Here is a 17,461-nt window from a genome sequence, read left to right as displayed (position 1 = left end):
CAGGATGCCGAGCTGATTGATCCGTGTGCTTGGACAGAAGTTGAGCAAAAATGTGTTTGCTTTCCTACCCCCCAAACCTCTTTCCTCAGCAAAGAAAGGAAATGTCGCGACTGGGTGTTGATCACGATACCTTTCCCCCTCAGCAGAGTGGCTCAGGGGGTGACTTTCTCCCAGCTGCTAGGGAAGAGTTTTCCCAGTGTTGCCGAGGCTGGAAGGAGAAGTTACTACAAGGCTTGTAGTCAATTAAGATGCTAACCACACGGGGCGTGGGTGTTGCTACATCCCGAGGAGGTTTAGATCTGCCCCACCACAGCACTAGATGGGCATTAGGCATCCTACCTGGTGGAGATAAAAGTTTTCAGCTCTGAATTTGAGGTTATCTGATGGCAAACACGGGGATTTTGAACTGCCAAGAGCTAAGTGACACCTTCTAGTTGGCAATGGATGGGGATTGTGCAGTTAATATTGGTGTAAATCTGTGCTGTTTCCACTTCTGACGTGCTATATAACTCCAGAGCAAGCTTAGAGCTCTCAAGGACCCACTAAATAATGGCATAAAGCAAACTGCAGGTTTGAAAGCAGTTCATGATGCTGCAGCTCTGAAGGGTCTTGGGCTCAAGATGAGCAGGATTTGAATAGAATAGAAATAGGAAGCCAGATGCTACTCATGAAGATGTATAATTGTTGTACCTAGTGAGAAATGCCACCATGGAAAGATGACCCAGACATAATTTATAATCTCTGAATGGTCAGGAGCGGTGAAAAAGTCAGTTTAGGAGAATCATGTCTCTAAAATACGTGGGGTATATTTGAGATGAATCAGGCATCCATGTTTTGTTCGGTTTCATTTGAAATAGCACAGTGAAAGTAGTTCAGTTCATGCCCAAATGTAAATAACATGGCTGCATGTGGTGAATATGTACATAATTTCTCGCCTTGACACTCATTTTTTGACCTTTTACAAGTGCTGTTGGAAAGTGACACAAACTAAACATGTTCCTCTCAAATTTTCATCCTGGCAGCTTCCCCTTGCTCCAGTCTCTCTATTCACATGGAATGAAGCATCATGGCCAGAATCCCACCCAAACTTGTCATGGTTGGAAAAGACCTCTAAGATCACCACATCCAACTGTCAGCATCCATCCCAAATAAAATAAAACAAAAAAGGATCTATCTATATCACCATGGCCACTTAGAGCATGTCCTGAAGTGCCTCATCTACACAGTTTCTAAATACCCCCAGGGATGGTGACTCCACCACCTCCCTGGGCAACCCCTTTGGTGCCTGACTTCTCTCTCATATCCAGTCTAAACCTCCCCTGCTACAACTTCAGGCCATTTCCTCTGGTCCTGTTGTTATTTACTTGAGAGAAGAGCCCAGCACCCACCTGCCTACAACCTCCTTTCAGGTGTAGAGAGCAATAAGGTCTCCTCTCAGCCTCCTCTTCTCCAAAGCAAACATTCCCAATTCCCTTAAATCCTCACAGGACTTGTTCTCCAGACCCTTCACCACCTTGCTTGCTCTTTGAAGATGCTCCAGCAGCTCAATGTCTTTCTTGTGGTGAGGGGCACAGAACTGAACACTTAAACACAGTAAACCAGTTGACTTTTCTCTTGCATGTTAGTGGGGAAAGGGAAAAAAAAGGAATAAAACACAGCTTTGTGGATTCCTGTAGCAGAAAGGTGTCAGAGACAAAAATCAAAGCTTGTTCCCACAGAATACATCCTCCCCAATATTCCTTTTGAAGACACAGAAACTCCTCTCCAAAATGTTATCACTGCCCTTGGTGATGGAGTCCCTCCCATAGAAGAGGGGCTTTAACCTGTCCTAAAATCACATAACCCCAGAAGAGTTTGCCTAAACAGTTTTTTTGCTCTGTTCATAACTCAACATACATATCAAGAAAAAAACATGAAACAAAAATGAGAGTTCTGTGGTGCAGCTGCACAGTAATCCCATTAGCAGTCCAGGTACCAAAGGTAGAAAGGAAACAGCATCACAGCATCACTCTTATGTTTAGGACACTGAGCACATGCCTAGAAGTATTCAAATAGATTCCAAATAGTTGTTTTCTGCACTCAGTCCCTCAAAAGAAAACAACTATAAATGAAAGATTTGAGGAATTCACTCACTGTTTTTTTCTTCACCGCTGTCTTTTCTTTCTTCTCACCATTGCTTTGCTCTTTGTTCTCCATGCTGTCACCTGGTTAGGCAAAAGCTGAGGAAGAAAAGAGGGGAAGTTGTGGTACTGTTCAGCTGAGGCTATTTACTTATTTACTTTAAAAAAAAGAAAAAAAAAATCACAAATTTGACCCAGGAAAGACCTGAAAAAAAATGTATAAGAAGCCTTGTTCCTTCTGTCACAAGTCAGACCTGCAGTCAGGAAGGCGCAGCAGAAATGAGCTGAATGCAGTTAAAAGCAACCAAAAAATAATGTGTTAATTAACTAATTAATTGGGCAGCATGCTTTTTGAGGCAGGAAAGTAGTTCCCAGCACAACTAAAGAAGGAGGAGGCAAAAAGCTTCAGTACCAGGCCCTTCAGGAGATGCACTCTCTCTGTTAGAAGAGGAACATCAGATCACTGCAGCTACAAAAGAAGTTTAGAAAATCAGGTGGAACTACATTATTATAGCTGGGCTGAAGCCAGGGCATTTGGTGGTGTGATTCTATTGACTTTTAGACCTCATATTGGCTGGGACATTGCCTGAACACATTTGCAGAGGAGGGGTGCATAAATTCACTCCTCTGGGAAGGCAATTATTGCTTGAACAGAACTTTGTGTGCTTTAGTAGTGTTAAAGGAAATTTTAATCATCATTTCTTAAGAAACTAAGCTGATTTCTGAGGTTTCAGAGACAATGGGTTGTCTGCTATTTTTTTTTTTTTTTAAAAACTTTTGGCAGGTTCTCATTCCCAGGCCATGTTTCTCATGGGGGATTTCAACCACCCTGAGATCAGGGAGAAAGAAGAGCAGATTCAAGACCACCTAAAGAACCTGAAAGTGCAGAAGTCCATGGGACCTGACAAGATCCATCTGCAGCTCCTGAGGGAACTGGCAGAGGAAGATGCAAAGACACTTTCAATCATTTTTGGAAAGTTAGGGCAATCGGGTGAAATTCTCATTCACTGGAAGAGGGAAAACATAACTCCAATTTTCAAGTAGGGAAGGAAAGAAGACTCAAAAAACCCAAACCAGTCACTATCACCTCTGTGCTCAGCAAGACCTTCCAGCCCCTGAAGGGGCTACAGCAAAGCTGGAGAGGAACTTTTTACAAGGACATGGAGTGATAGGACACAAGGGGAAGTGCTTTAAGCCAGAAAAGGGGAGATTTAGGTTAGACATCAGGGAGAAATTTTTCCCTGTGAGGGTGGTGAGACACTGGGCTGGAACTAGATGTTCTTTGAGGTCCTTTCCAACCCAAACCATCTGATGATATGATTTTTTGATATGTTGGGAGTAACACTGAAGAGTGGCTGTGGTTAAACAGCAGGTTGGAGTGGAAATTGTGTTGAGGCCATCACATACACAGGAGGTTTTCAAAGAAGAAATTCTGTCTGATAGAAGTATTGCCATTGGCAGCACTGGGGCCATTATTTCAGATTTTTCCAAGAAATCAAGCTGGGCTTTTAAGCAAGAGAAGATAGAGATGTGACAGTATCCTAAAAGTGCAACAGCCAGATAAATTACCTCTTGCCTTTTTCTTTCAGTACAATAAATACTGAAAACCTGCAAACAATTCCTTTCCTTCTGCTGCAAAAAGGCTTAGCCAATTCTTGCTAAATTGTTCTTAAAATAGAGCTTTCAAGGCAAATGTATTTTCCTTTATAAGAGCAAAGCTTAATCTCAAACAGGTCACCTGGGCCACATCCCATTTAACAAGGAAAGCAAAAATAATGTCAGGCTGTTGTCCCCAAACAGGGTTGATTTATCCAATATCATATAATCCAATTTATAACACAGAGCCAAGGTATTTCTTTATTCTATTTCTGTGCAGAAAGGGGTGCTGGCTTTGTGGACTGGGGAAAGAGGAGAAAATCACTGAAATCCTGCACAGTCAATGTTACTTTTTCACTCTTTTGACTTCAAAAGGTGTTCAAAAACGTGTGGACATGGCACTTGAGGACATGGTTTAGTTGGCTGGTGGTGTTGGGTTGATGGTTGGACTTGATCTCAGAGGTCCTTTCTAACCTCAAGGATGCTATGGTTCTGTGAAGAGAGACAACATCACAGCAAGCAGAAAGGTGGTCTGCAGGTTGCAATGTTTCACAGGATCTTCAGAAGCTCCACTTAGAGGAATGATCTGCATCAGACCTGCACTGCTGCTCCTGGTTTTACCAGACAGGGTGGAGAAGTCTCTTCCTCTTCCCTGAAGTTCATACATATTGCTTGGTTAGAAAAGCTGCTTAAATTGTGGGTCCAGACATATGAATTCATTATTCACTCTTCATCATGGAAGATTAGATCTGTCTGTTCCCCAATTAAACCAGGAGGCAAGCCATGAATTGGGAAAGCTTTGTTTATGTCAGTCTAGGGGACACCTTCAGCGTTACAAACAGAGCTACAGTTTGGTTCTCCAGAAGTTTATTTAGCAGGGTAGAGGTTAAATTCATTACCAGGATTAAAATTCATTACACAGTCCAACCACCTCCTACAAACTGTTGGCCCTGGCAAGGATGGCTCAGCAATGAGCAGAGCAGGAGCATTGTGACTGGCAGAGCAAACTGACTTGAGAGAGGTTGGAATAAACCTCCTGTGATCTGCCTTTGGTTTTGAACTTCTATTGAACATTTGGCATTCATTAACTGCCTGCAAGTCAGGAAAACCAGAAGCAATTGGAAACCTGTCACGTTTGTAAATATACAAAAAGGGAGCAGCTTCAGGTGAGCTCTGATTTTAAATAGATGTATTTGTTATCTTCGATGACCAAACCACCAAGAAGTTGGCTATCTGAGAAAAACTGAGTTATAAGTCATAGCTATTAAGAAAAAAAACCCCTAAAAATAAAAAAATATTATAGGACCTTTATAGACCTGGAATAGATAAGTTTTTGTTGTTAAATCTGAGTGCCACTTGGGACAGTACCCAACCAGGGTCCATTTTCCATCTTTTTCACATTACCTGGACTTAGACCAACCAACCAGTCACTGACCCAAGGCACAAGAGGCTGCCCAGGGCAGTGGTGGAGTCACCATCCCTGGAGGTGTTTGAGAACCATACAGGCATCATATTTAGGGATATGGTTTAGCTAAGGATTTGTCAATGTTAGGGTAGCAGTTGGATTGATGATCTTGAAGGTCTTTTCCAACCAAGGTGATTCTGTGTTTCTGTGAACACAACCAAGCTTCAGAGAGTTTATCTGCAGTATAAAAGGTTCTGCTAGGAAGTTCCTCATGATGGGCTCACAAAGATTCCTTGTTTGTCTCTGCAAAATATATTAACCTCTTAAAAAAGATTCTGACCATGTCAACATGGCACTGCTATGCTTGGAGAAACTGTGGAAGTCAAAGGAGCAGCTTCCCACTGACAAAATTAATTTAATTTAATTAATTTGTAATTATAAACCAACACAGCCTCTCAGGGATGCAAAGGGTCAGCTTTGTACTGAGGGAAGCTTTCAGATGTAGCATGAAATAGTTTGATTTATTTTCAAAATGGAAAAAGAAGCATTAAGAGATGACATTGGGATAGGGTGTGAATTACAAAGCTTTAGAAAACAGTGTAAAAATAAGCTGAAATAACCTCAGTAACCTAAAAATAACCTTAATAAGTTCTATTGGGCCATGGTAGACTGCTAGCTAATAATTTTTGCCTTTGGGGAGGCAAAATTGTCCAACTTGAGAACTTTAGATCCTGATGCATTGACCTGGAAATAGGTAGGTCCTTCAGAAGATATTTCTTTTCTGATTCAACACTCCAGCTAAAGAAGATGGAGGAGAAAAGTTTTGAATCTGACTCCTATCCCACAGCTTGTGTGCTTTAAAGCTTTTTTTAAAACTTTTTCCTTTTTCTGCTCAACTCACAGCCAAAATTAATAGAAGCACATAGATTCATAGAATGGTTTGGGTTAGAAGGGACCTTAAGGCTCATTCAGTTCCAACCCCCTGCATGGGCAGGGACACCTCCCACCAGCCCAGGTTGCTCAAGGCTCAATTCTCTGTGGCTGACCATCTGTGGCTTTCAGCCACAAAAATTTTTGAGACACCTGCTTGAGGTAACAAACCTCAGCTGAGGACTTCCCTGTGCTTCCAGGGAGCTGCTTCTGTCACTGGTATTCCTGTGGTACTGAACCATTTAGCAAGATTTAATCTTAAATATTGTAGATACCTCAGTGACCAGGCTTCTCTCCCTGGTGCTGTAAATCACACATAAACACTCACACAAAAGAAATTCACCATTCATTAATGATAAAATTGACTCATTAGAGCATCCAGTGTGAAGAACCCATTTCAAGATTCTATGTCCCCCAAATCTGGAGCACTTTGTGTTAGATCCTGATAAGTGGAATAAGTATCAGGTTAAATGAAGGGTTCTGGAAGTCCATTATGAGCTGAAGGGATTCTTTTCTTCACAACTGGTTTTTTTAAGTTAGATCTAGTCTTGTGCAAGTAAAATTGTTCAAGTAAATGCTGGTTCTGCTGCTCAGAGAGTCTGTCAAACAGTCATAATATTACAATACCATTGCTGGAGTCAGGTGTGGCTAATCTGGCACAGAGAATTCCTGTGGTACTGAACCATTTAGCAAGAGTTAATCTTAAATATTGTAGCTACCTCAGTTTCCAGAAATACTTGTTCTCTTAAGTAATAAGTTGACAGGTTTTATCTCTTATCTCTATCTGTAGTATCTCAAGTGTCTTTACAAGATGATGAATTCTTGGGGCTGAATTTCAGTGTTTCACACAAATTGCAATCTAATCTCTCATATTGAGAAGGGGGAAAGATTGAATTTATTTTTCCAAATGAAGTATTTTGGTCTTTAAATATAAATTTGGGGAAAAAATAAAGATGCTTCCCATATAAACCTATTGACCAGAAGATGACAGAGATTTCAAAGACATTGACTGCTTATATAAAAACAGAGTACTTGACTAGCATGGAAAACTGTTTATGAATTTTGCAGAATTAGTTTATATTAAGAGAAATCTATTTCCTGAGTCAATATTGCCAAATTTGAGAAGATCCTACAAGGTACCAAGCCAAGTGCCTAGGTTTTACTCACCACTTATCCAAAGTGTTCTTCACTTCCAGTGCTTTCTGAAGTTCAGTGCTGCTCAGAAGCTTCAGGATTGCTGCAGCAGCCCCCTTCTCTGAAACAGGGACATGGAAATCACTGAATCCAATTCAGAACCAGCTTTAACTCTTTTATACCCCTTCAGAAGCAATAAATAATTAACTGTAAAAACAAAGAGTAGCATGACACTTCAGCTGGAATTCATGCAAAACATTCTTTCCTACCCAAGAAAAAAAAAAAACTGCCTTGTATGGCTGCAATCCCATACAAAAGGTCTTTGTTTGGGTTGCCACAAAACTTGAGCAAGCTTTGCTTCCCATGTTTGAATCAATAGATATTTGAAATGCAAGTGCCCAAGGCAAGGACTTGCATTCATATACCCTGAGCTGATTACAAGGGACCAGGTGGAAGAACACCCACAGCATTCCAAGTGCTCTAAGTGGCTTTTGACAGTGATGTGTTGGTCCTGTACTGATGGGAGAGACAGTGTCAAGAGGTTTCCAAACCTTTGCAAAGTTTAGGAAGGCTGGGACAAGATATACTGTACAGTAGCAAACCTCACAGTGGTTCCTGAAGAGATTTACCTGACTTGCTGGTCTGGCTTTGTGCCACAGAGAGGAATTTCATGGTAATGGTCATTTAAATTCTAAACAAAGCTAAGCAGAGGGAAGAATGCTCTTTGGTGTGAAAAAGGTGCTCTCTGTTTTGGCTTTTCCCTGCTGGTACAGGTATAAGTTTCTCTGAAAACCCAATAGATGTTAAATTAGGCTCATCAGCATTTCCTCAAGAACCTTAAAAGTGAATTTAATTGGTTTCTCTGTCAACTTGCAGATGCTACCCAAGATGCTATAGATAGATGCTTTTTTTTTTTTTTTTTTTTTTTTACCTGGAGTGCTGCATCCAGCTCTGGAGCCCTCAGTACAGGAAGGACATGGACCTGATGGAGAAGAGAGTCAAGAAAATGATCAGGGGGCTGGAACAGCTCTCCTGGGAAGCCAGGCTGAGGGAGCTGGGGTTGTTCAGTCTGGAGAAGGCTCTGGGAAGATCTAAGAGTGACCTTCCAGTATCTGAAGGGGCTGCAAGAAAGCTGGAGAGGGACTGTTTGCAAGGGCCTGGAATGATAGGACAAGGGGCAATGGTTTTAAATTAGAGGAGTAGATTTAGGCTGGATGTTAGGAAAAAATTCTTTGCCATAAGGGCAGTGGAACCATGGCCCAGGTTGCCCAGGGAGGTGGTTGAGGCCTCATCCCTGGAGATGTTCAAGGTGAGGCTTGAGGAGGCTCTGAGCAACCTGATCTGGGTGAGGGTGTCCCTGATACTGCAGGGGTTGGACTGGGTGACCTTGAGAGGTCCCTTCCAACCCAAACCACTCTATGACTCTAAAGAGGCAGGTCTACAGAGACAAGTTGGCTGAAACTGTAAATTCTGGCTGGGATTTGAAGTAACCTTGTTTTTTTAAGGGAAGGTGGCATTACCAGGCATGTGGTTCTTGGTTTGCTTGTTCTGGCAGCTCCTGGAGATCACATTTGGACCCTGTTACATAAATCTCACTGAAGTGCTCAAAAGATATTACCACCAAAATGCTTCAGCTAAACATCAGCATCTTGCTACGGTTACAAGATTCTGGTCAATGAAAATGCTGCTTTTGGGGGACAAGGAAAAAGTTCTCCATAAGATCTGCTTGCATATTTTTTCTAGGATTGTCTTAAACTTGACATCCACAACCTTATAATCAACAGGAGAGAAGTAAAGCCTTGTAACTTAACCCTTCATAGCAGAGGTGTTACAGTGCTCTTAGTACATTTTACATAATCTACTTTTTAACTGAAATCTTCACAACTTTTAAATTAATCCAAAGTTGTTGGGTTTTTTGACATCTAAAAGCAGGATGCACTGCTTCTAGGAGCATCCATCATTTGTGGAAAGCATCACTGCTGAGCATCACTTGTTGCTCAGCATAAGGAGAGAAGCAAGACAAGGTTATAAAGCTGGGCCTGCTACATGACAAACCCAGGTAGAGATGGTTGAGGAAGCTTTGGGAAGATGGGACTGTTCAAAAAACATGAAATTGATGCTTATTGAGGAGCATTCCATCCTAATCATTTCGGACTAAATACCTCTTTGATCCAAGTTTTTGATTCAAATTTATAACTTTGGCCTCTATCAATATGAGCAAGAACACAAATAAACCAACTCCAGGGCAACTGACACAGCCATGGACAAGAAAGAGGACATATAAGAGTTGATTTAATGGATACCACACATGAAAAGAAAGCAAAGATTTTCTTAAATTGACTTTTAAAGACAACAGAAAAATTTAGAAACTTTACAAGCAAGCCTAAGTTGAAAGCTCATCAACTGAATTTTCAGCCAGAAGTCTGAAATTTTATTTTTTGGGTTCAAGATCATAGAATGTCAGGTTGGAAGGGACCTCAAGGATCCCCTGCTCCAACTCTTCTGATATTATTGTTTTTCTGAGATCTCTCAGCACCCCAGAGAGCTGAGACTTCAAACTTTCCAAAGTGAGGGAGTCCTCCACTTCCCCTAAGAGACCATTCCAAGGTCTGACTGGCCTCAGGGAAAAAATTTTCTCTTGTGTCCAATGGGAATCTCCCCAGGAGCACCTTGTGCCCATTGCCCCTTGTCCTGTCCAGGTGACTCCTCGTGAACAAGGAGTCTCCAGCTGATTTGTAGCCCCCTTTAAGTACAGGAAAATCATAATAAGGTCTCCCCTGAGCCTTCTCTTTTCAAGGCTGGACAGACCCAGTTTTCTCAGCCTCAAGTGCATCTTTTCATTGTCAGAATGTTAAAACCAGAAATGCTGGAGTCCCCATGATAACCAGAGAGTACCTGTAGCTATCTGTGAGACTGCTCATTCACACAGGTTGGTCCCTCAGGAAATTTAGTCTCAAATTGCTGAGACAAACCAATACTTAGATTTTTAGCCCTATAAAATGCCCCGAGATTGCAAAGCAGTAGCATGCAACCTAGCTTTAAACCTAGTTTCAGAAGAAAATTAATCATGTACACAATACTTTTCCAGTGAAAGTGGGAATCTCCCTCTAGCTTCTTTCTTAGCCAACTTTCCATCACTGGAATTTGGTTTCTTTCCTGGCTGCATGTCCTCAACAAATGTGTATTGTATTCTTGCACTGCTAAAACCATAATTTTCAGACAAAAGCCAACACCAACCATTATATTTTTAGTAGTCTTTTAGTAGCTTAAAAATGTCAAAGTTCCCAATATATGGATGTCACCACAAGCAGGTGTACGAAAAATATTGAATATTTGAAAATGTTTTTTACTGGTTATTACCCAACAGCCTCGGGTCAGCTACAGGGGAGTATTTCCCAGTTCTTTGGAAGGAAAAGGTGGTTAATAATTAGCTTTTGTTGTGTTGGCCATGAGTGTTGTTTTAACCACTTTCTCATTCACACATGCAAGGCCTGGCATGTCATCATTTAGGAAAAATTCTTTGAGCCATGAGTCTATGTTAGGGTTATTTCTAACATTGCCTTTCGTGTAGATCACATCTAGCTAAATCTCTCCCAGATTATTTTCAATGAAGTCAGCCTAGCATCCACCTGCTCTTTAGTAAATGTTGAATTAAATATTGACAAGTGAAAGCTTTTATGTTGTAAGGTCATGCCCCGAATTAAGAGCGAAGCTGCTCCTGGGCACAGGGTCATTTCAGGTGGAAAGGAAACAGGCTTAAAGTAACTTTCATTACAAAGAAGGATTAATCCCCCAAATTAAGTCCTTTTATGGTGGGAACTTTGGGCATCTAAGGGTTTTTTGGTTGAACCTCAGAGAATACTTACAAAATTCCCAGTGTTTGAGCAGCTTCTCCTGTCTTTATTAATGCCATAAGTATCCAGGTAAGTATCTCACCAGGGTACCAAGGGCTTCAGCCTTCCCCCTCTCTTCATGTAGTAGCAAAACCTGGCAGATTAATTCTTTACAAGTCTTTTCCTAAAGTTTCATGGTAGACATCAAGGTCAGGCAGGCAATTCCTACAGAAACAGCTTTGCCAGTTTGAAGTCTTATTACACTTGGGAGTTGTTTACTCCTCCTCTTGAAATTTTCAGAGAACTGGTGAGCTTTGCTGAAGGGTCACTTGAACTGCTCACACAAGGCCCCTCCAGGTGAAGCTCTGTGTTCTGCCTCATTATCATGTTCAAGAAGATAATGACTCCTCCTTCCAGCCTTAGGCATCCTTCTTGACCTCTCTGGAGGGGCAAAGGAGACCCAAGGGCCTTTGCCTGCCCTGCACTCTCAGAAAGCCTCCAGCTTGCTCAAAGCCTGAGTTGCAGGACTCAAATTCCAGCCCCCTGGGAGCAGGGAATGCTGCTCAAGCCCAGAGTCTACACATTCCTTACCATGCTGAATGTGCCTAAAAAGGAGGTAGAGCAAGCCCAGAGGAGAAATAGATACTCTTATTGCTTTCTTGTGAAAGCTGGTCCTGGAAATCAAGCTAGGAAAATAAACTTTGCCAAACTTTGCCCTATCCAACCTGCCCAGTTACTTTAAATAGCCCCGATCCCAGCTTGGCTCCAAGCTGCCCCAGATCCTTCTAGCTCGTCTAGCTGGAGTTTTAGGTCTGATAACTTATTTTTCTTCAGCTAGGGACTAAAAATAACACAGAGATATTTGTGTGACAAATTATTCTCTGCACAGATTCATGAAACCTTCCAAGCAGCAGCTCACCATGTAGTCTCTTGAAAGAGAGACTAAGAGCTAAGAGCTAAGAGCTATTACCAAAGCAGTCCCTTCTAAACGTAGGGAAAGATAATAAGCAAAATAAGAATTGGCTTTAAGGTTGGCCACTACATTAATCTGTGGAATTAAAGCTTCATGTGTAAACATGATATTTTTTTTGTGTGTTGTGAACATTGATGTTTTTCTCCCATGTTGAGGAACTGAGGAAGGAAAGGAAAAACTAATGAGAGACCTTCCCACTGCTCCTAAGCTTCAGCTGGGATTTCCAGGGGCATTGAAATGTCTATTGCTGTACATTTAAAAATAAAATAATAATAATAATCATAATTTTAAAAAAAGAGTTCAAAGAGTTCATCACACTCATTTGGTTTCAGTTACATGAATGCAAAGATGTGAATCTCCCTTATGTTGTCAGGAGTTATGAAATTCTGGGAAGGCTGATGGCTGAAGTTCCTGCTTTGCATTTCAAAAGCTATCAGGGTCAAAGTCTGTTAGGTATTACCATTTTCAGCAGTTCTTGATGTCAGGGCCCAAAGAACATAGCCTGTCCTGGGCTCAGGGTCAAAGTCTGTTAGGTATTACTATTTACAGCAGTTCTTGGTGTCCAGGCCCAAAGAACATAGCCTTCCTGGACTCAGGGTCAGCTTAGAGGGTGGGTGCAGGCACCCAGCCATGAGGAAAGCCTCTTTGAGGACTCTCCTTCACCTTCACCCAGAAGGGCACAGTGAGGGGTCATTCTCAGACATTCCCCTTGGTCCACATCAGTCTCATCTGGACCTTTATCCCCACCAGCAGGCTCAAGGTTGCATCTCCAAACAGGACTCCCCACGGAGTTTGTCACAGGGCTTTGCCCAACCCTGGCTGCTGGGGTAACAGGCATCACCCTGACTTGCTGACTTCAATCCTCATCTGAACCCCAGAACTGCCTCATCACCCTGGGATTGCCTCCAGGTTGATGCTCTTGTCTGAACCTGAATCCTTTGTCTGGGAAAGGACAACCCCAAGTACCAGGATAGGTTGGGGACTGAGCTCTTGGAGAGCAGGATAGGTGAAAGGGACCTGAGGGTGCTGGTGGATGGAAGGATGCCCATGAGCCAACAATGTGTCCTGGTGGCTAAGAAGGCCAAGGGCATCCTGAGGTGTCTAGAAGGTTGAGAGAGGTTCTCCTGCCCATCTACTGTGTCCTAGTGAGGCTGCATCTGGAAAATTGTGTCCAGTTCTGGGCCCCTCAGTTCCAGGAGGACAGGGAACTGCTTGAGAGTCCAGTGCAGAGCAACCAAGATGATGGAGTGGAGCATCTTTAAGAGGAAAGGCTTAGAGAGCTTGGAGGAGACTGAGGGGCAACCTCATTAATATTTATAAATAGATAAAGGGTGAGTGTCAGGAGGACACAGCCAATTATGTCCAGTGACAGGACAAGGGGTTACAGGTGCAAGCTGGAGCATAAGAGGTTCCACATCAATATAAAACTTTTTTCACTGTAGGGGCGAGGGAGCCCTGGCCCAGGCTGCCCAGGGAGGTTGTGGAGTCTCCATCCCTGGGGACATACAAAACCCACCTGGATTCATTCTTATGTGACTTGCTGAAGGTGACCTTGCTCTGGAAGAGGGGTTTGGGCTCAATGATCTTCAGAGGTCCTTTCCAAGCCCTAACAGGCTGTGATTCTGTCAACCTGGTCACTGCCACCAGGTGACTGGTAGCCAAGCAAAGAAATAGTCAACAAAGAGAAGGTAGCTAAGGCACATAGAACACCCTGTTCCAGGGTAAAGTCAGGTACCAGATGGAGCTGCAGACCACCACCAACAACAACAAAAAAAGAAAAAATGAACATGGGGCTGGAGGCACAGATGACTTCTCATTCTCTCCACCAGGATGAAACCATCAGCCTCAGGGGATGCCCAGAGGAGCAGGGGATGGGTGAGCATGTTCTAGAACCTCTGACTGCATTGTTATTCTTTCTGCCTCTGTAAATAAATATATCAGGACTAGGAACAACATTCTTAACATTCCACTTATAGTAACAAGCCCACAATTAACAAATATTCTACTTAGTAGATCCAAGGTGTGTTTCCTCTTTGCTCATAAGCAATATTTTGAGCATAAGTGTTTCTGTCCCCTGCTTTTCTGCTCTAGAAACCAGGATAATTTCAACCATGTTCTCTAGAGTGGGAGGTAGATGACCCTACAAGAGCTTAAAATGGTGTCTTTAGTGGGCCAAAACAAATGTCTTTTGACTAACATTAGTAATAGGAAAAGGAATTTCTCCATGGAAAAAAAAAAAGGTCATCTTTCTTTCAATTGTAGATGAATTTTAAAACAATTTTTCTGCATTAAACTGAATTGTCAAGTCTTTGCTGAAGGTGATAATACTTCTTAACAACCTAATTATTTAGGTGATCTAATAATTAAGAGAAATGGCTATGTAAGCAGAGCAGCATATTCCAGGAAGACATTAGAAATTAAATTAACTTCACTGATGCCAAATGAATAAAGTATCCTTCTTTATGGAAGGAAAGAACACCAACAGAAATCCATTATTTTGGATCTAAATCTTTCATATGGAAAGAAGAATAACTCAAGACAGATAAACTGGTATTGCTACTCATCACACAAATTTTGTTACATTTAAAACCCATTTCTGCAAGGAACTGAGCACATCTCCTGTCGTGGGACTGAAGGCTGAGGATGACTTTGCAGGAACAACTCCTCACCAGTTCAAATTCCCTACATCATATTATGAAATAGCACCATAAATTCTACTTCTTGTGTTCTCCTTGTGGTGGACAGAACACAACTTTGTAACTAAGGGCAGGAGGCAGGAGTGAGCTCCTCAAGGACTGAGCCTTCAGAGAAAATCCCAAAGCCCCACAGGAAGGCAACATCCATTTGGTGAATGGCTCTTGGCAAAAGAGCTCTTCCAGGGAGAAGAAGCCTACCCTGTAACTGCCCAAGCTTCCAGATAGGTGTTTGCACAGCTTCTCAGGTCACCTAAAAACATCAGGATATAAATCTGCATAAAATTCTAACAGCTTGGTCTCCTCCGTTTGGGTTGTCACTTGGGTTGTGGCCCACTTGGGTTGTCAGCTACCATCTGAAGTTTCTTTTCACCTTTTCATGCTGGAGCATTTCCCATGGTAGCAACCTTTTGGTCTGTTGAGACTCAAATATTGGGTTTTAAGTTCAGTTGGAGATGACCTTATCCCACTCTTGCTGAGGGAGGTTTGCAAGCTGAGCAAGCGACTGGGATTTCCTGGTGTAAGATAGGGTGTGAAAGGGGAAACACCAATATAAACCAAGTCATTAACAGTAAGATTGTCACTAGATTATCAGAAGAAACTGGGACATTTCAGGAGATTCAAATTTTATTGCCAACTATGCCAATGGGATGTTAAAGGAAGTGAATCAGATCCAAGTGTGTGACTCATGCCTTGTATTTGAAAAAATCCTGGAATGACACCATGTTTCTGCATTCCATCTGCTGTTGGTTCAAGGGGCATTACTTTCATGTTAAGGTTTACGTTGTTATTTCATAAAACATTAACCTGAGAACTGACACAGGGATCTATAGGCAGCACACACTAAACCACCAGGAAGAATGTCGTGGGTTTATTCCCCAAGTATGTGTTGAAATAATTGGTAATTGCATAGTAGAGTTTTAGGTATAGATCCCTCTCACTTCCTGTTTATAATGAAAATCAAGGTTTTAAGTACTTTGCATGACCCAGTCTGCAAAATTCACCCTTCCAGACCAGTACAGGATGCAAGAACATGGAATCTAAGGACACGAGCAATGTCCTATGCTACCGTGCTGACTGGATATTGGTCATACTGACAGCACCATCACTATCTGGGGATTTCATTGCTCAACTGATCATTGATTTATGTTGAAAAGCAGGGCAGAATGTTTGGATAACTCTGTACTGGGGACAGACAGCTCTAAAGCTGAGTGCAAAATCGTAGGAAGTCATGTTGTGTTTTCAGGGAGAAAAAAAGATTTTTTATGCATACATTCGTATTACTGAACATTTTAAAAAAAACCTTGAATGCACATAGAGTAAGGGGATCCCAGCTAGGTTTTTAATTTGGGAAGATCTTTAAATCACTGTGGGATAGTCCTAGCTCAGTTCTCTCTCAGGCAAAAAAAGCAAAGCATTAATATAAGTCTTAAGGGTCCTTCTGCTTCCATCAGTCCTGACTCAGCCAGAGGTACTCTCTGTCCCAGATCTTTTCTCTTAAAGGTACTGGGGAGCTAAAAAAAAAAAAAAAAAAAAAAAAAGAGTTGAGAAGGACAGAAGTGATGAATGCTACAGAGGGAGACTAAAAGGACTAAGGATTTCTCAGGGATATGGAGAGTGATGTGTCCTTTCCCTCGAGTTGTCATTTTCTTGCAGAACTTTTGCAAGTAGTAGAGACACCTACGTAGTCTCACTTTCCTAAAACTCCCCAGAGCTGTTTGGAGCAGCTCCATAGTCACATCTTCTAATGGTTAGAAGAGTATATTCAGGGCTGCAATGGGAAACCAAACAATCATAGGAAAAGCTTTCCTCAATTCACCTGCCCAGCTTCTGGTTATCAGTTTCCTAGGAACTTCCTTAAGCATGTACTGGGAACACTGGCACAGGCTGCCCAGGAAAGTTGTGGCTGCCCCATCCCTGGCAATTTCCAAGTCCAGGTTGGATGGGGCTTGGAGCAACTTGGGATGGTGGGAGGTGTCCCTGCCCATGCAGGGGGTTGGGACTGGATGAGCTTTAAGGTCCCTTCCAACCCAACCCATTCTATGATTCTCTGAGTCCACTTTCCACGCTTCCATCTCATGTCTCCAATTGATTTATGTTTTTCCTGCCACAGGATCAACACCCAAGGTCAACTCCATCTTTCCTGATTACTCCTCTGGTTACAAGCTCCCCAGGTCTTGTGTTGTGAGATTTATCAACCTAAACTAAGTTGTACTGGTTTGGGTGCAGATCTGTACATCAGCTCTTGGGCTCCCTGGGCACATTCCTGCTGTGCCACATGAAGCAATTATGCCTCAGAGGCTGTATTGAAATTAGTCATTAAAACAGCTCTCATTTTCCTAACCTTTAGAAAACCATCCAGTTCACATGCTCCAGGATTCCTTTTCCTTACAAGCCAGAACACATCTTGGTTTACCCCAGTTCAAACAAAAGCACCACTCTGACTTGCACCATCACCTCCCCAGCATGACAGAGGAAACCTCCTCTCATCTAACACTGTAACAGGCAGATTTCTTCCCTATCAATGATGGTTTGGTGTCTGTTTTCAAGCAGAATTGCTCTGCAGGATGAATGCCTGGTTTGGTAGAGATTCTCTGCTTCTCTTGAGTGCTGCAGTCCTGCCAGGAGCTGGGGCAAGAAATTCCTCACTCTGGAAGCAAAACCAAGTTAGAGCCAGACCCTGGAGGTCAGAGGGAAGCAGGGCACAAAGCATCCCTGCTTGCTGGGAAGCCAGCAAAGGGGAATTAGCAACAAAAAGCAGCACTGCAGCCTACAGA

At 42.4% G+C, this 17,461-nt stretch overlaps 1 protein-coding gene and 1 long non-coding RNA gene across 4 annotated transcripts in view; both read right to left on the bottom strand.

Annotated features, from left to right (window-relative positions):
* The window catches only part of LOC139796177 (uncharacterized), a 110,949-nt gene that overhangs the window by 73,838 nt on the left and 19,650 nt on the right, over positions 1-17,461 (bottom strand). The gene's annotated exons all lie outside the window — the stretch shown is intronic.
* The window catches only part of SLC2A9 (solute carrier family 2 member 9), a 100,709-nt gene that overhangs the window by 73,838 nt on the left and 9,410 nt on the right, over positions 1-17,461 (bottom strand). Inside the window, exons 2-4 of one of the 3 annotated variants that reach the window (XM_071743965.1) lie at positions 7,219-7,306; positions 4,191-4,368; positions 2,134-2,219 (exon numbers count right to left, since the gene is read on the bottom strand). In XM_071743965.1, coding sequence (XP_071600066.1) covers positions 2,134-2,196 — 63 coding nt within the window. In that variant the 5' untranslated portion in view covers positions 2,197-2,219; positions 4,191-4,368; positions 7,219-7,306. Of the gene's footprint in view, positions 1-2,133; positions 2,220-4,190; positions 4,369-7,218; positions 7,393-17,461 lie in introns of all 3 variants that reach the window. The other 2 variants (XM_071743964.1, XM_071743963.1) reach the window with 2 other exon arrangements.

This window comes from Heliangelus exortis, chromosome 4 (assembly GCF_036169615.1).
Source record: "Heliangelus exortis chromosome 4, bHelExo1.hap1, whole genome shotgun sequence".
NCBI classification, from domain to species: domain Eukaryota; kingdom Metazoa; phylum Chordata; class Aves; order Apodiformes; family Trochilidae; genus Heliangelus; species Heliangelus exortis.
This window is presented reverse-complemented; position numbering and strand designations above follow the sequence as displayed.